Raw genomic sequence first — 19,049 nt, 5'->3', positions numbered from 1 at the left:
CCTTCAGACTGGTGGATTTATGCAAATAAACATAAAGCTATGCTTTTTACATATCCAAAAACTCAACCACTCTATTGACTTAACTATAATAATTTGTATATTTTACATTGGAGTACTTGAAGATCACACTCACACAAACATTCTTGAAAGAGACAGATTCTCTCGGAGCAAAGAATACGTATTCAATTATATTACAGTATGTTACAATGAATTTTAGATCTGTAATCGAGTGCAAAATGTAAAAAGAGCTTGCTTTAGAAAATAACATTCAGAAAAAATTGCATAAGTTAATTTGACAGACGTTTATGGTACAGTATCTGACAGGTATTATTTAAAATTGGCGTAGTCTGAGAAAATGTCAACAAAATCTTGTACCACTCTGTAGCAGAAGTCATATTGCTCCTGAAAAGGAAAAGCAGAGGAAGAGTGTTACAGTGCATGTATGTGTACAGTAGATTACCATGCTTCTAAAACTATTCAATAGTCTCATAGTATCTGCTCTATACATTTGATATGATCGTGTTTTCTACCCACCACAGTCTGAACCATGTGTGGTCTCTGCATGCGTAAACTCTTGACTGTCTGAAAAACATCCAGGAGGCCTTCAGCCTTCACCCTCTCCAGAATGTTACTGAGGGCGATGAAGGTGCCAGTCCGACCCGCACCAGCACTGAAACATGAAGGACAAAGCTATCAGCAACATTACAAAAAAACTAAAAAAATGATGATGAGTCTGTGGCTCAGCAGAAGAATAAGGGCTTTAACAATAGGGCTGCAATGAAATTCCTGTAATCTTAGAAGCACATCCTTTTAGTTCATTTAAATGAAAAAGTTAGCTGGAGAAAAGGTGACCTTTGTGTAATAGTGCTAATAATCATCCTCACTTAAAGAGAAGCTAATCCAAACGCTAACACTAATCAGTTTGGAGGCTCAGAGTTTGACTGAGTCAATGTTTACAATGATGGTGTGATGGAGAGAGAGAGAGACAGAGGGAGAGAGAGAGAGAGAGATGTGCGATGTGGAGAAGTGTAGAGAGACGTTGGGGATTGCAATGGGTTAGCCCTATTCCCGAGGGGCAGAGAAAAAGCTTTAAAAAGCCCCTCTTAGACAAGTGGTGATGAAGGAATAGAAGAGAGTGATGACACCATTTCCTGTCGTTAGCTCATCTTATCAGATTAATCATAGTGGGAGTCGGAGGAGATTTCACTTTGAGAGGTTTTAATTGACTGTGAATCAGTGGATTGGATCAATCCCACAGGGCCGAGCTGCTATAGAATCACTTCACCTGAAGCTAGGTTCTGATCAAAGCTTTCACAACTAAGTCTTTATAAGGGATCACATAAGTGGTTTAGGCAGAGAACACCGGGTCTACCGAGGCAAAATGTAGAATTTATTGTAACAGGCATTTGCGGGAAAGAAAAAATTACTGGTTAAATTGAAATTCCTTCCAATACCATTTTGTGTTTGGTGGGATTCCAGTGATCAGTTACTGGAAAAAGTACAGTGGAAATGGAAGGGGTTGAAAAGTATGTGATGGATCTACTTTGTTGATAATGTTTTGTGGTAAAAGCACTGGGTGTGCATTATAGGATATAGGTAATTCATATCCAAAGATGCACATCAGTGCTTGGATCCTCTTGGTTCCGGTGCTTGGTTCCTTACCTGCAGTGCACAATTATGGGATGGTTTCCAGACTGTTGCTGCTGCCTCTGCACAGCAGCAATGATGTCAATCATCCCTCTTCCCTCTGCTGGTATTCCGATCTCAGGCCATCCGTGGAAGTGGAAGTGCCGGACATGTTGTGACTGTTTTTCCTGGTGACATGGGGGAATATGCTGTTGTTTTCAAGCAGTTGAGCTGAGTATTTTGGAAATGGTGCACTTGATAATAAGATGATATCATGAAAATTTCTAAAGCTTATATAAAATAAATGGGTTTGTCTGTGAAGACAGCTCAATGAAATATTGGAAGGCAAATATATACATTTAAAAGATTTAAAGTAAATTTTATAGATTTATAGATTTAAGTGCTATATATTGTATGTGAAGCGTTACGCACTGGTCTGTAGGTGAGCACCATGTCTTTCAGAGTGAAGGTGTCACACAGTGTATCTCCAGTTAGCTCCAGAGTGTAATCTCCAAATGTTACACTGCCCTCTGATGGCCAGTACTGGAAACATTTTTCCTGGTGGGAAAGGTCAGATGGAAATACCATTACATTTGACTGACAGATATCCTACTTTTGCTTGATATTCCCATTGCACTCCATGAAAACAGTAGAAAAGGAGAAAATATATATATATAAACTGTGAATATGGCTTGTTATATTTCCGGAAACATAAAAATACAACAAAAAACAAAGACATAACAAAATAAAGAAATAGTTGAAATGAGCAAATCCATGTTTCAGTATGTACTTTTGCAAAAGCACTACGCTTTACCTGCTCCCTCTCCTTGAGTTCGGTGAGCATAACGATTGAATGACACCTCCACTCCCACACCATCCTCCAGAAGTCCTCCACCGTGTGAGACAGGGGGCCCTGGGTCGCGATAAAATAGTCCTTCTGCCTGTAGCCCTGGAGGGAGGATCATCCAGTAAACAACACTTGTGGGTACAACCAACATAATATTTTGCATTGTTTTAAAAGGAAACAATAAGCTTTGAATATACTTCTATGGGAAATCTATACAAGAGGTCAGGAGGGAGTGCTTACATCAATGAAGGAAGCATTGATGTAGTCGGTGAACTCCTGTCCTCTTTTCACCGAGAGTATTACTCGGTTGAAATCATCTGCGAAAGAAAGAAAGAAAAAAAAACCTTGTAATTCCGATTCCTAATAAAATAAAAGTTTGAAAAGGTTGATGGAAAAAAAACAGCTAAGTAAAACTTTGACTGTGTTATTAAAGCTGAATATGCCAGAGCCATGTCAATATTTTCCACTATAAAAAGTTGTACGTTGGCTTTATTATTATTTTTTTTTCACTGTACTCGCGGCTTTAAGTCGAGATACAAGCCATATCCAAATGTCATTCATGACACAGACAGGAATTGTTTAGCCAGATATCTGCGTACTTCAGGCAGCAACAGCGCAGTGGTACTTTGATGTTACTTGGATGTGATGTATTATGAAACAGTTCGGAGTATCAGAGTATTCCTTACACGGAATGATCTGAAGCACCCGGTTCTTCTTCATGTTGGCAGGAAGGTTCCCAGTTCTCATGTTCTCCTTCATTATGCGTACGTTGGTCAGCTTCTGATGGGAGCAAATAAGATCGGATTAACATCATCATAAAGTTTGTTTTCCTCCGTACAGCACTGTGCAATGGTAAGCCTCTCAGTGATTTTAAAGTTGGAAGCGCTTAAACAGCCAATGCTTCAACAATTGCGAAAAGTAACAACGGCGAGGCTAGACATAAACACATCTTAAGAGGTTTCTTATTAGTGGAGCAGAAGATGAGAAGAAGAAGAGGCACAAGGGATAAATTCCAGTCGGCGAGTAGGGAACTGCGAGGGGCGCAAATGAGAAATTTTCACCAAGCTACAGTAAATTCAATGTGGCAGATAGGAGTACTTTATAAAGTTATAGATGATTCAAAGCATTGATATTTATGTTACTACTGCCAAGAGCTGCACCCTGGGCAAGTCTTCTATGAAAATATACCCATGCAGGGTGTAGGGTGAGAGGGATGACTCCTTAACTGACTGGATTGTTTAAGAGTGAGTTTCTTTCTTTCGTACCCTGAACTCCTCCTCCAGGCCCAGCCTGTCGTGGGGCGCCCTGGTGTTGTGGAGCCTCTGCAGATGGCCCTCCAGAGAGCACACGTCTAGCTCGGTGTCTCCGTACAGATAGTACTCCAGCAGAGCCTGGTAGATGAAGGAGTACTGCATCTGAGGGGGGAAGACAGATAGAGAGAAACGGCGAAAAAGACAGAAAGGAAGGAAGGAAGAAGAAGAAGCAGAAGAAGAAGCAGAAAAAGAAGGAACAAGGAGAAGGAGAATAAGGAGAAGAAGTAGTGGTTTAGTTTGCCAAACTATTTCCTCTGTCCATTTTAACATCATGGACAGGGTTTGTTTTCGACGTCCTCAGTTGTTTACACCACAGCCAGAACACTGAGTTCAGCTGTCAGTCCAAGGTACAACAGGTCGGATGGGGTCAGCACTTACATCTGTCTGGATGAGTTGACAGCGCTGCTCTCGTATTCTGGTCACAAAGCCAAAGACATCCACCCTCTGCTCCATGTGCATCATGTCGATCATGCCGTCGATGACAATGAAGGTCCCAGTCCTCCCCACCCCGGCACTGCAGAAAACACACAGGAGGCAGAAGGTCCTCTCTGTTAGAAATAGCAGCAGTGTAGATAAGAAACAAAATGTATCCGGTAATGACTCTAATCAGCACTGAGAACAATGTCCACAGAGATCGTTCTTTTTGTCTTAGTGTTCAACACTTAACATAGTACAGCTTAGAGATCTTTTGAATAAAACATATAATAAGGGACCTGATAGAAATAATAGGCCCAGTTGTTGCATTCCTGTTATGTGCTGCAATCTCATTCCTCCTTTCTCAACAGAGATGTCAACTGTGGTCAGCCCTAAGCATGTGTAAAATTGCTTCATGTCTGCAGCCCAAAAACACTCCTAATAGATTTACAAGGGTCATTTCAACAGACGGCACCTCTGGGAGCGCAGGGCCAGGATTCCACAGCGGGGTGTTGAAGCCTTTTCAATGGGCCCCATTCAGAACAACAGTCCCTCTCCCTCAGCACCTGTTGCAGCAGTTGCTACAATCGGCTGCAGATTTCTTAGTGAGGCTTTACACTGATTGACCGGACAAACAAATGCACATTCCAGGCATGCTATTACAGTGTAAAGAGGAAAAAGTAAAAACTGTTGATGCTTTGATTCAGATACCATGATCTTAAATTCGATCAATTTTTTTTAAAACATTTTTACCTTAACCTATAGTAAAGCAGTCAGCCTTTGACCTCTCTTTTCTGTCTCATTCCACAAAAACCAAATCTTCATGCTATTGACATAACAGGTCACACACTGTTGTTTTACATACCATAATTTAGTTTTGCTCATTGTTTTGTTCCAAAATGGGATATTCATCATTTGAAAACTGACTCTTAAATTATGAATGATAGCCAGGAACTCATGGAAATCAAAAAGACTACTTTTAAAGACTGGATCCTCTGTATTTTAGAAATATCAATTCATGAAATTCAGGTAAGGATTTATTCTTCAAAATTAATATATAGAATTTTGGAAATGTACTCTTTGTTTATTGTGCTGTCTCTAGATCCTTGCCCCCACACATTTTTACCTGCAGTGCACAACAATGGGTCCGGCATAAGATGGGTTGACTGTCTTGACCTTCTTGAGGAATTTCAGCATGCCAATGGGCGAGAATGGCACCCCAAAGTCTGGCCAGCTGGTGAAGTGGAGCTGGGTGACCAGCCGGGGTGCTCTGGGACCATCGCTAGCCTGCTGTGAAGCACAGACACACTCAAATCCAACCTGTAAACTAATACTGGAACTGGAAAGAAAATCGGTCAGTCGACTTGTTGTCCAGCTACTGTACCATAGCAGTCAAATAGAATTAGCAACTGCAGGAAAATTAACCCCAAATCAACTTAAAACCTGTGTTTTTGGCCATTTAGCTGTTTGTGAAACCACAGAATATAATTATTGTGCAGAGGTGACTGTGTACTGGTTTGCCTTTCTTGGTCTAGCATGTGCTCTCTGCCCTGGAGGTGATCATTTAATTATACTGTGTGAATAAGTCATGTCTAATGAATGCTTCCACAAGAAAATATAATTACATTCTGCTGAACACTTCTGACTGTTCTGTGCTCAGAGAGCTGGATGTAAAAGCATATTCTCTTAGCCTGTGCTGCTTCTACAGTAGAGTAACACTTTCTACAGATTCAGAGAGGATATCTGCACCCCTCTGGGTTCAAATGGAGAGGGAACAAAGTGAATTTTGCAATCTGAAGGCTTTGCATTACACTGAGATCTCACCCAACGTGGCACTCAAAATCACAAAAACGAAATACATACATATGTATGGCCTTCTGTAGACGTGTTAATATGAATACAATACACATTTTGCACATTGTGTATATTTGCTGTCAATTCACATCTGTTTTCTTCCACATTTTCATTCACACATTGTACTTACAATGTTCTAGTGTTGAATTTGTATGCTGTGTACACTGTATATAACCTGAATTTGCCATATTCTTTTTCTGTTCATATTAATTTTTTCTTTACTCATCTTTACAATTTACTGTTAAAATGACCCAATTTCCCCAAGGGGATCATTACAGTTTCATCTTATCTCATCTTAAATTATGGAAAACACTGTTTCTCTGATTAGGGACAACACATATCTTCAGTTATTTTTCAGCACAATGTACTGTATGCTTGTTTCTATAAATATGACTTCACTATGTTGTGCTGAAAAGTAACTCACAGTCTATTGTATGTTTCGCCTAATTAGACACAGTGGTGTTTTGAAAATGACACATGCTTTTTAAAAGTGTTTTAAGAAACCTACAGTATAAAGCCGTTTTACTATTTGGGCTGATTTGAGCTGAGAATGAATATTATATATGATTAATGCTATATATGATTAATGCTATATATATAATGATATATAGAGTCACATATTTTACTTACATATTGTACACAGAATTTTCTAATGGTGTAGTCTACCAGTACGGTAAAGTCCTCCATCGCCACTCTGACATTTCCGTACATCCAACAGCCTTGGTCAGGCCAGTACTGATAACATTTGTCCTGGTGAGAGAATAAGAATCGGAACAGTTAACAGTTATCCTTCTTTAATTAGAAAACACATCTATGACTTTAAAGACACTTTATAATCATTACAAGATATATTAGAAACGGCTGTATTGCTACATTTATTGTATTTGTTGTGTGTATTTCACAATCCTATTCACAGACAATTAAGAGGAATGTGTGCTACTCTGTCAGTCAATAAGATCTTCACTGTGACGTTTCAACTCATTAATGGGATTCTCAAACTAATTATCATGAAGCCTCTCAGGATCTTATCAACAATTATTCCCTTATTGATCCCCAATGCCTCTGTTCTGCAGTATCAAACCCAGTTTGGCTCTCGATTGATCATCCCTTTGAGGCTAAATTTAATGTGATGCTAAGTAATCTGCTGGGTGACACTTCATATAGATTCTCAGTTGGGAAAGGGTCAAATAAATTATGCCCATGACTTTGGGTCAGGAGAAGACAAAAGGGGCTCAAGTAATGGCACATCAGAGCCATATAGATCGTGTAGGTGCATACTAGACGCCGCCCTGCTTAGTAGAGGCAGTAGAATCTAACATGGAAGGAGAATAACGGAAGACAAACCTACCTCCTTCCTTTCTTTCAGATTAGTCAGCATTACTATGGTTGCTGTCTTCTGTTCCCAAATCATCCGCCAGAAGTCAGCCACTGTCTCAAGCTTTGGGCCTGAAGGGGAATCAAGAAAAACACCAAAGTGTTACACATAATGTACAAATGGCCCGAAACCTAATTGTTTACTTGTGGAAAATCATAAAACTGAAATAAGCTAACATTTACATTTACCTTGAGCTGCAATGAATTTGTTCTTCTCTTTATAACCCTGTGTGAAAGAGAACAAAGTATTAGTGCAAATTTCTCATAGTCTATGTCTGCGAAAAGCTCTACAAAACCTGCAATTTCCAATTATGACTCACATCGATGTAAGACGCATTTACGTAGTCTGAACACAAATGTCCATCCATATGATTTAACACCACTCTTGAATGGTCATCTGTTGAAGAGAGAAGAAAAAGATCAAACGCCTGTGAATAAAGCTTCTTCTTATTTTCATTCCAGCCCTGCCGTTAGTTTTATTGATCACTCAAATTCCAAGTCCAAAGGTTACATTTATATTATCCGCTGCAGAATATAGATCTTCACTCACATGGTAAAATGTTCGGGTATCTGTTTTTCTCTCTGTTGTGTTCTCTGCTCGCCTCCTCAAAGGACCCATGGTGGTAGTAACATGGCAGTGACTATAAAGAGAGAACCCAATCCCCAAAAGATAAAAATAAAGCCATTCATTAAACATTCATATCCGGTACTAACATAACATTTTATGACTAGTTTTTGGTACTTGTTCTATACATGCTGGACAAGCATCGCAGTCACAGTTAGATTGTAAACAGCTACATACTCTGCTGCTAAATAGTTCACAAAAAATAAACCATTACTCATGCTTAGCTCAGGTGTGTGGAGGCACAAGTAGACCTACATTGAACTCTTCTCTGAAGAGCTTGCCGTCGTCTGCAGAGCGTATCCGGTACTCGTCCTCCAGAGAGTCAAGAGGGATGGGGAAGTACCTCTTGGATGGAGAGGGAGATCTGGGGAGGAGGACCACTGTCTGCTCTCCTGTGTGGGATGAAATATATGGTGGTCAGAATACTAACGTTTCCCCATAGAGAACATTACAAGCTCTCATAGCACCTGCAAAAACAAGCCTGATGGTCATTAAGATTTCCTACTTTTGGGGGTACATGACAGAAATGATTTCTTGAGTCATAAACATACTGCTGTTGCTGCATGAAACTGTCTCAGCTCCAAATTTGGCCTTTCCTTTTTTTATTTTTTTTTTTTACTTGAAATGAAAGTTTATATGGCTCCTTATGTGCTCGGAAAGTTAAAGGCCTACAGAAACATTTCAAAGTACCTTGGCGTTAGGATCATGAAAGTTTCCTAGCACATAAAGGACAGTGTAAACTTACAATTCAAATAAAAAAGAAATGAAAGCAAAAGACTGCATTACAACATTTTCATGCACCAGTGGTTGTATTATATATATATTTTTTAACACCAAAACAATACCTTGTTCTTCCAAGAAGCCATTTGGAATCTTCTTATCCACCGAGGTAACTAGAGCTTTCCTGTGGTTTTTGAACCTAATTAAACCGAGAGAAGAAAACAGCGAACAAGACAGTCAGAGAGGATAAAGGCCAGTTATCTGTATTAAAAGAAAAAAATGAGATAACCCCGTACTCTAGAACAGAGCTGCTCAGCACACAAGGGAGGCAAACACCAAATACCAAAACCAATATCAACCATTTGAGAGAGACAAAGCTGTTCCTTCTCATGAGAAGCGGTGTGTTCGCCGGGAAGACGAGCCCGAGGTCTGAGTTTGTTGGTCAGTGAATGAGTGTCGACCGCCTGATCTGACCTAGCTGTTTGTTTGCTGTCTTACTTGAGGTGCAGCTGTTAACCCATAAGCCCCCTGTTCACCGCCTGTTCCCAAGCCACCCCAACTGACCCCTAACCCCCCCTCCCCCCCCACCACCACCACACACACACACACACACACACACACACACACACACACATTCTAAGAGATAGCCAGAGAGAGAAGAGAGAGAGACAGGAATAGAGAGAGAGAGAGAGAGAGAGAGAGAGAAAGAGAGAAAGAAAGATAGGGAGAGAAAAAGAGAGAGATGGGGAGAGAGAGATAGATGCACATTAAGACAGAGTGAGTTGTGTGTGTGTGTGTGTGTGTGTGTGTGTGTGTGTGTGTATGTGTGTTGTATTTACCTTAGACAGTAGATTGTCAGGAGGACAATAATGATAAGAAGCAGTGATATGACCAGTGTTGAGGGCAGCACATGAGCCCCCTGATGGGTGGGGTTTTCTGCAAACAAGACACAGTGGACCATATTAGTTCCATATTAACCTCACACCAAAATACACAACATTAAACAAATTCTTGATATTTTTTTGATAATTTCAGCATCACAGGAAAACAAATTGTAAAGACATCTATTCCTTTGTCATGTGCAGTATTATTGTTCTTCGGTCATTGCAACAATTACCTGCAGTTTGGTTCTCATGAGAAGAATTATTCAAGGCTATGGAGGTCCCAATCAGAAACAACACCATTGTCACTGTGGATGAAAATAAAAATTGTTCAATGTCCATTTTAAATCACATTATTTCACTGTTCCTCAACAGAAAACAGACAAAGTCCTGTAATGCTTCACAAACTCCACTAGAAGGCACCAAACCAATGAGAAATGTCTCTCCTGGTGAAGGAGAGCTCAGCCTTGATGAGGCTGGAGAATTCAGCCTGTGTGTCTGACTGGGCAGTGCAACTCCTTATGGGCAATCTGCCCGCAGCCTTGTCCTGTCATGTTGATTTGAAAGACGAGCAGCATCTCAAATAACCTCATATCCAGACATCGGACCAAAAAGGAAGCATTATCTCATAGGTGACAGCAACAAGATCCCCTGTGGTCTTTGAATTGGACACTGGAGATGAGCTCAACATAATATTTGTTAGATGTAAGACATCTCATTTTGCAATACTATCTTTGATGTATGACACTGCACAGCATGGCACAGCATCCTGCTTGGTGACAATAAGAGTCAGCTGGAGAAACAATGACATCCACATTGATACTCAACATTGCACAGATTTTTCAGTGATCCGAATGGGCATAATTTTGATTTTCTTTTAGAAGCAAAATGATACTGATGAACAGGCTTAGATAGAGAATCAGAGTGTTAGTATAAGTATATAGGTTATATTGTTGGCTTTATGAGGAAGACCAGATGGTCTTGTTTTCCTCTTCGCCTCTCTCTGCCTTTCTCTCCCTCCCTCTGTCTCTCTCACTCTCTCTAACAGTGAACCATTATTTTATTCTAAATCACATTCTCACTCTTCCCTTTTACTTTTTTCGCTAGAAGCTATTAGTGATTTAATTGTGGCAGAGCTCTGTGAGAGTATTTCCAAAAGGATATGTCACGTTCCTCATGACACCAGAACTAAATCGATTCTGACACATTATCCTCGTGTCTTATTATCTCCAAATGTAGCAGACAATTTCTCCAAACCCACATCCGTCTCCTCTCTTTTCTCTCCTATCCTCCTAATGAGAGGGTAAGAAATCATAGAATAAATTGGGCAAACAGGGCAAATCTGCCTAAGTGGCTTTGATGGAATAAATGAGAGAAACAAGATTTGAATGCTCTAATTTATCCTCTGTTCTACGTCGCCTTCTCGTTATAGAGGACACTAGATTGGATGGAATAATTCATTGTGTCAATTTAGTTCTTCTGGAAATGGGTCATCTAGGGGCCTAATTTGTGATGTTTGAGAGATTTTTTTTGCACACCACCCTAGGGGGGTTTCATATAAATATAACTCCCAATGCTTTTGTAGGAACTGGAGCTACATAATACTGCTGTGACAATGTGCTGATGTTCAAAGCAAAATGTATGTTGCAGCTTATAAATTATTATTTGACAACAAATTAGGGGCTCTGGATATTGCACAGTACAGCATCTCTGTGCAGTAAACATAACACCCGTGATAAAGGCACACACGCACACATACATCTGCACGCACACGCACGCACGCACACACACCACACACACAGAGACACATTTTGTTCCCCCTTTTCTCACTTCACATGCATGCATGCCTGCACATACGTTCCACAGCCAAAGGGTATGTGCTGCATATGTGCCACACTGTGTTGAAGGAGCCAAATATCTCTCCAGTGTTAACAAGCTGACAGTGTCGACACCTGTTCCCCACGCTACCCCACTGGGCAAATCACGTTCACTCACACACAATCCCTTCCTACAGCTTCATGCTGCAATGCATGCTGTGTGTATGGGTCACTGCAGAGGCCATAGTATGTCTGTCATCTGCAGGCAGCTTTATATAGCCAGCAAAAAAACAAGAATTTAATTGATATGTAGAGTACGTCGAATGGATATAAGTGGCCCCGATAAATCCAAAAAGTTTGGATAATTCAGGTCTAGACTGAGAGAAGATGCAGGGTTATTCCTGCATAGGTCTGATGAAGGTTGTCTAGACTGAAATGTCATTTTTAACTTTTAACTAATAGAGGATTATTTTTGCCCTTTCCTTTAATGTCAAAGTGAAAAACAATCACAGTTAAGCAATGTTGCAGAGAGGAGAGTGAATGATCCTGGTTTAGTGTGTTGTCTGCAGACATTGCCATGCCTCCTAACGGACACTAGGGGTCAGATAGGCTAACTGTGAGTGAGTGAGTGAGTTACTTTACAGGCCCATGAGTTGCTTTGCATCTTAAAAAAATAAAATAAAATAATAATAATCTTTTGATTGGTGCAATGCATCCATCCGACCAGCGGAGGGCATTAAAAACACAACTCGATAATTCACTAAAGAAGAAACGGCAGCAGACGTCTCATTGGTTGTGTAGGCGGAAAGTCCCACGGTGTTGGTTGGCTAAACGGCAAATGTTGCCAGCGTGGCCGTTTTGTTCCTAGATTAAGAAAATGTATTTGCTTTTCAAAAGTGACTAACTGCAAATCTAGCTAACTTGGGGGAAAATGTTAATGTGTTAACAAATTCTGGGTTTTTATGGGTCCTGAAAAGGTCATAAAATGTCTTGATTTTGACCACCTAGACTCAAGGCCTCAAAAGTCAAAAGTCCTTGGATATTGGTAAATATTTAGACCATGAAAAGCCCTGAGATGCCAGAATATAATGGGCTATTACATCCCCATCAGCTACTTATTGTACTATTCATTCCAGGGTGCCCTGCCTTTCTGTCTGTATTAACCGGATACTAACAATATTGTCATACTTCAGCCTCCACCACCTGCTTGTCATTAATGTTCCCAGTGAATTCAATTATGCTGCATCACTTGAGATGGGAGAGCAGAAGCGTATTATCTTATCCATGCATGATCCATGCTAACATTTAGAATGCATAACTAGGCCGGTTGAACCTTGAGGGTAATGTTAATATTTTGTGCACTAATATGCATTGTTCAAAATCAACAAGCTTTCCTTTTGTGTTGGTGTACAGAAGTGACTTGTAGATCATAATGTGTGGCAGTGTGTGACAGCTACAGAAACCCATGAAAAAATAACTCAACACAATGGCAAATCCCTGGGTAATTCAATGATGAATAAAGCTCTCAAATCCCAAGACTCATAGCATCCTAAAAAGGACTCCGCTTCACTTTACCATCTCCCTCACCTTGGCTCTCACATGAAAACCTGAATTAGCAAAAGACACCCAGAGATAAGTGCCATCAGAAATAGCACCACCTACCCTAGAAACATATCCTCTCCTTTTGGCAGACTTGTAGCCTGCTCACTCATCTTTATCATTAATTAATTACATACTGTAAAGTAGAAGGTGCTGTTATGTATTTTCCATTTCCAACTACAAAAGTAAAAAGGTATTTGAGAGGTTTTTAACTTCATGCAACCCTGAAACATTTCTGGAAGATTCTGCAACACAATCTCACTGTGACCAGTAGTCATATCTTCCTTTTCAATGAGCTCAACATCACTTGTGTTAAATAATGTATATACCTTGCTGTGTGTCCTGAAAATGTGTTTAAGCATACAAATGATGTGGACTTCTGAATATGTAAAATCAACTATTTGCATAATGACTTTCTGTGCTGATTCACACTGACCTTCACTAAAATAACAGTGGTGGCTATAGGCAGGTGAACATTAATCCCAGCCATACCTCTGAGTGGAAAGCCGATTGTTTATTGTTTATCTAATTGCAAGCCAGATGAAAACCCATATAAATGAGAATAAGAAGAAATATAATAACAATTGACTTATGAACACATAAGACAGCCTTTCCACAAAGGTGCATCAAGATTTTTCCTCTACAGGGATTTTTTTGCAGCTGCCAAAGCCTTTTCTGCTTGTGCCAAAGTGAAAAAACAACAAACTGAAAAATAAATCTGGAAACCACGTCTTCGAATCTTTTGACTTTTGCCGCAATGTGGCCATCCGACCAGCAGATGGAGCGTGTCAGTAACACGACTTCGGGTAATTTGCTCAGCAGAAGAAACAGTAGCAGATGCCCCCTCAACTGGCTGGATTTCCAACTGTGACACTTATTTGGCTAAAAACAGCAAATGTTGCCCACTTGTAGAGTTCACTAGATTTAGCAATTTCACCCACCAGTAAATTCATTTATCAAAAATGACTAGCGACTCAAGCAAGGTTTTTTGGACCATTGATGTCTGCAGGTCCTGAAAAAATCTTAAATTGTCTTGAATTTGATTACCTACATTGAAGGCCTCAAAAGTCCTTGAATGCTGTTTAATGCGGCCTTTACAACTTAAATTAAGTTTTAGAGGTAAAATGTTAGGAAATGTTAGTAAATGTTAATATTCCTTTGACAGGTCCCACTGGTAAAAAAAAAAAAAAATGTTAGCCTGCTGCTTCTCTGGAATTTTTAGTTTGCATACTTGGTAGTTAACTTCAACGTGATTGTGTCATTCTTTACCTGTAGCTACTGTAACAAAAAAGATTTGCTCTTGACTCCTCAGTATGTCTATTAGGTGGCTAATTGGCATGATCTAATAGTTTGGATGAAGGATGCTGCTCAGAGTTGCACTTCTGGGCTCAGCTGCTTAATGACTGGAATGGCATTTCCTTCTTTAACCATGATAACTACTGCAAGGTCGACACTTGACTCTCATTTTATACTGATGCATGAAGTTTTATGATTTGCAGGTAAATGGCCACATGAAATCATCACCCTGCCAGTGGAGATCAGATCTACTGCACTGTTTCAAATTCACCAATCGCTGTCACATGCATCTTGTTGGGAAATCATGACTGAACCTGTATTGCTGTATACTGTGATAACAAAACTTCAGTCCCATTTAAGAGATTGGTTAGGCATTGAAGTTGGAAATACATAATGATGAATTCATCATCTGTCCCATCCCAAATTTCAAGGGGTCCATGCTCTACGCTGCCTTTGCCCAAAAGCCAAACCGCAGTCTATCCAGCCTTCAATCAGACTGAGCTACAGCTACAGTAGATCAGCCCCTACTCTATCATCTTATTTGACTGCTGCAGCTCATTATATGAGGTCAGGGATAGCAAATTGGTAGTTAAAATATCTGTGCTGTCTTCTCTGTTGCCACCTTTCTTGTTCATATTCCTAGTATGTGCCTTCATAGTCCACTGGTTTAATACAATACAATAATTTGCAGCTGTCCTCCATCAAAACAGTATTTTCGGGCAAATAATTTCATCTTCACAGCCAGGACCTCACTGAGTAGCTTGTTCAGTAATCCATCTATACGTCTTTTCCTCAAAATGTTAACTCCTCACCTTACCATTAATTCACATATTGGTGCATCATTTAAAACAGGCATTGGATTTTCCAGTTTATATACAGACACCTTGTTTGTTTCCTTATGGCTTTCTATGTGTTTCTACAGTACAGTGAATTTAATAGTGAGTCTCTCATTCAATCCCATGCATGTTCTTATGTCTGAGTTTATTATGGGTTCTCAGCAGTTAGCGTCGATATTAAACATTAAAAAAACAGACAGATTAAGCAAGGGTCCTTCGGTTATCATTGCTCAAACTAACACTGATTTTTATCCTCTGTCTTCCAGGTCCTGTTACCTGCTACTCCGACAATCTGCGCTCCCAAAAATTCCCCTTTGATCCTCGCTGATGCTGGAAAACGCAATGATGAGCTCCTAGTTCTCCTTCAAGCTCAAGCTGATCTGTCTCCGATGTGGACTGCCTCCTAATCACTACATGACTCATTCCTTCAGGATTGGTTGCCTTTGCTCTGATGATTGGCATATTTGGAAAAAAAAATAAAAAATACACAGGCGGTTGCTGGGTTCTGATTCATTAAAGCTTGAATGTCCATTCCTGATCCTGAGGCATCATTTGCTTTCTCATCAATTTGGACTTTGTGTCACTCAGAAAACAACAGTTGGTCTACTGGACACATAGTTAATTGTGTCACTATGTAAATACGCCCCTTGACCAAGCTGGTCCAGGCACACACAGCTCTGACAGGTCTCACATAATGGTAGTATGACCTCTGTCTGATCCTGTAGGATATTGATTGGTCTTCCTGTGTAAATGGCTGCCATACACACAGTTAAAATAGGTATTATGTAATGTTATTATGGCCAGTATCTGATCTAGGAACGCCATGTTTCAGTGTTTTGTCTCCTTGCTACAGGGATATCGGGTGGGTCATCTTAAGTGTCAGGAAATAGCAAGGAGATGCTGTCCTAATATTTTATATTTTGGTTCTTTGATGGACTGCTTTTTTTGGGATTTGTAAACCTAATACGTGAATTGTCCTGATTGAAATGAGCAAGTTCAGTCAGGAAAATCTAGCAGGCTGCAGTCCATTGGTCCACCCAACAGAAGGTTCACTATACATCAGCAGTCACACACATTCTCCCCGAATAGGGCGGACAATATCAAACTGCATTGGTACTAACCCAGTCTGTTGCTCTCCATGCAATCTGCTGTGTGCATTCTGCTGTTGTGTGTTACTGCATGCACAAAGACTCTGCCTCCATCTCAACCCCAACTGCCACCTGCTTAGATCTGCTTTCATTTTCTGTAGTGTAGAATTATGCATAAAAGCAGATCTATTCATCGTCAAAACCATTGATCGCTATGTCATCTTATCAAAATAAAAGGTTTAAACCAAATGTGTTTTCCTGTCTAACACACACACACACACACACACACACACACACACGCACAGAGCATAAGAGAATCACTGCCACACCTCTTACAGAGATTTTGTTTTCATGATGCACTCCCACTTACACACAATCTAACCAAAGGATCCACAATTGCATCCCCACACCACAATCTTCCATTACATGTTAGATTTATATTCTAGATGGTGCTGTAGATTAATTGCCATTGACCACAGTAGCTAGTGGGACATGATGTATGGCATGTAAACATATAAAAGCTGTCACTGTCGAGTCTGACCTGACCCTGCTAAAAGCTTACTGTGGTGGAATCAGCATTGATTTGAAAAATGCATGATTTCTAAATTATTCAACCATGTTCTATCTGTGACATTGTCTGGAGGACATTTATGGATATCTGCCAGAGGATACTGTATATGCTTATTGACCTATGAATTATGGTCTGGAATAATAGAAAATAACATTGTTAAGTATGTGTGGCTATGTGTTTAGAAATTACAATGAGGTATCCAGAAAACCTGTCTGTTCAAATATGGATATTTCCAATATTGAGTACTTGCACTTGTTGTTTTTAATCTCATTATTTCTAAAAGATTCTATAATGTCAGGATAACAATTTGCTTTAGGAGAAAAGTATCAAATGTTCTTTTTATAGTGGCATCTCAAACAATAAAAATTATATCAAATAGATAGTCGTATCCTTTCAAGTCTCAGGTTCTTCACAAATCAATACAGCCTCAAAGACAAATCCATTTTGTGGTTGGCACAGGATGGATGACATGTCTCGTAGAAAAAAAAAAAGTTGTTTGTTTACAAGGAGAGAAAGAACAAAGGCAGTGCAAAAAAAGAATACCAGAAACAGCCACCACTTCAGTTGTCAAGTGCTGGGGAAAAGGATGGAAGTAGGGCACAAATACATGTCAGTAAAGTGAGGCAGCAGAGAGGAGAGGAAAGATGAGAGAGGAGATGAGATGAGAAGAGAGAGGAGTGAGGCTGGAGGAGATAAATGTCTGGATTCCGGGTTCAGAGATAACAGCCATAATGGAAGACATCCTTAGCACACAGAGGCAGTAAAAAGGATGAAGCTTCTCTGTCGGGTTAGTGTGTATTATATCCTCAAATACAGCTTGCAGTATTTCACATATGAGGGTTAGCTACAGTTGCAACAAAACTAGCTTTCAAAATGCATCAGTCTAGAAGGAGTCTAGGTGAGAGGTTTGTATCTAGCATAGCACATATTCCAAAACATTTTATTGCAACCCCTGCCATCATAAAGCCTTTCCAAGACAATGATAGCAGATAGAGGGCATGCTACTGTATCTTCACAGTGTCATTTTTTAAATCCCGGTTACTTGTCCTCTGATCACTGTGTCTGCTGCATGGTTAAGGTCAAAAGAATCAATCAGGAGAAATGATATGAAATCCAATTAGTCTCATCTAGAAGAGAGACACTGAGAATACAGGATCATTTCCCATTAATGGATTGAGTTTCAATTGATTCCCTGGATTGATTGAGCTGAAATGAAATCGAACTGGACTGTGGTCAGGAGGGTTAATAAAAGACTTACACTTCCAAGCAAAGCCAGTGAGATCTGGTATCAGTTGACTCGTCGGTCCATAGCAACCATGTACTCCTAGTTCCTTTCCTGGTCGGACTTATTGGGGTTTTCTACCCTCAGTCCAGCTCCCACTCACATCCTCTCTGAGCTTTTGGTAGCAGTACTGGATGGAGAGAAGATTGTTTATTGCTGGTTCCGGCGGCTGAGATTCTGTTGAAGTGTGTCAGAGCTTCAGACTTGGATCATGGCACGTGGGATCATGTGGTCTTCATAAACAGATACCACCTGGAAAATTAAGCAAAGTTGAGCAAGTTAGAATACATATCAAACAAAGTTCAATCAAACCAAAAGGCTGCACTACACATGATTTTGTTGCATAGCAAGTAAGGCAGATTTTCCCTGACTCACTGTTTAAGGCTGACTAAAAGGAAAAATCCCCATGAAAGGCTTGAATACATAACAAAAGGGACTGGAATGAGTGGGAGTCCGCATCTGTGCACAATCTGTCTGAGAGAGGGACTTTGCACTACATTTAATCAAGTGGGTGAGAGTATGTGTATGTGTGTGTTTTGATGTGCAATAATTGTACATGTAGTGTTCTTGTACTGTGTTTAGCGCTCATTCCCGCAACTTCTACACTGTGAGAAACATCCCTTTTGCAACCTACTCACTGTGGCGAAGCAAAGAATTAATAAGCTATTTATCTCCAAGCATGCAAAACAAATTCTACACAAACACAGTTTTTCCAAACATGTTACGCATAAAGAGTTTGCACACATTCAAATCTTGCTTTCAACAAAACAGTATTTAAATAAGAATTATCACCAAATTTAATAACAGTTACAACAGTTACATTGTTCAATCCCAATCCCATTGCTCAATTTCCCAATTAGAGTTTTTCCATGCATACAGCACTGGATCTGTCCATGAATGCGAGCA

General features: G+C 40.0%; 1 protein-coding gene across 3 annotated transcripts; it reads right to left on the bottom strand.

Annotated features, from left to right (window-relative positions):
* Window positions 1–327: 327 nt before the first annotated feature.
* Window positions 328–18,236, bottom strand: LOC139647475 (receptor-type tyrosine-protein phosphatase epsilon-like). Of its 3 annotated transcripts, XM_071523373.1 has the most exons (20): window positions 18,120–18,236; window positions 9,891–9,962; window positions 9,613–9,709; window positions 8,899–8,972; window positions 8,309–8,445; window positions 7,979–8,069; window positions 7,749–7,825; window positions 7,618–7,654; window positions 7,403–7,500; window positions 6,685–6,804; window positions 5,327–5,490; window positions 4,165–4,300; window positions 3,739–3,888; window positions 3,160–3,253; window positions 2,714–2,790; window positions 2,441–2,575; window positions 2,059–2,184; window positions 1,663–1,814; window positions 535–670; window positions 328–402 (listed from the first exon to the last, which is right to left on the bottom strand). In XM_071523373.1, the coding sequence occupies exons 2-20, from the start codon at window positions 9,955–9,957 to the stop codon at window positions 328–330; spliced, it is 2,043 nt and encodes a 680-aa protein (XP_071379474.1). In that variant the 5' UTR covers window positions 9,958–9,962; window positions 18,120–18,236. The 3 variants fall into 3 exon arrangements, with proteins under 3 accessions (XP_071379474.1, XP_071379475.1, XP_071379476.1); XM_071523374.1 differs by lacking the exons at window positions 9,613–9,709; window positions 9,891–9,962; window positions 18,120–18,236 and adding an exon at window positions 9,133–9,164; XM_071523375.1 differs by lacking the exons at window positions 7,979–8,069; window positions 8,309–8,445; window positions 8,899–8,972; ... (1 more) ...; window positions 9,891–9,962; window positions 18,120–18,236 and having other exon boundaries at window positions 5,327–5,487; window positions 7,749–7,811.
* Window positions 18,237–19,049: the final 813 nt, after the last annotated feature.

Source organism: Centroberyx affinis, unplaced genomic scaffold, assembly GCF_046629955.1.
Source record: "Centroberyx affinis isolate AG114_WGS23_722 - 3 ecotype Tasmania unplaced genomic scaffold, CSIRO-AGI_Caff_v1 ptg001083l_1, whole genome shotgun sequence".
In the NCBI taxonomy this organism is placed as follows: Eukaryota; Metazoa; Chordata; class Actinopteri; order Beryciformes; family Berycidae; genus Centroberyx; species Centroberyx affinis.
This window is presented reverse-complemented; position numbering and strand designations above follow the sequence as displayed.

Coding starts and splice junctions, on each gene's coding strand:
- LOC139647475 (XM_071523373.1), bottom strand. CDS start 9,957: ATGGTGTTGTTTCTGATTGGGACCTCCATAGCCTTGAATAATTCTTCT. Junction 7,826..7,978: donor ATACCCGAACATTTTACCAT/GTGAGTGAAGAT, acceptor TCTCTTCAACAG/ATGACCATTCAAGAGTGGTG. Junction 403..534: donor CACACATGGTTCAGACTGTG/GTGGGTAGAAAA, acceptor TTTCCTTTTCAG/GAGCAATATGACTTCTGCTA.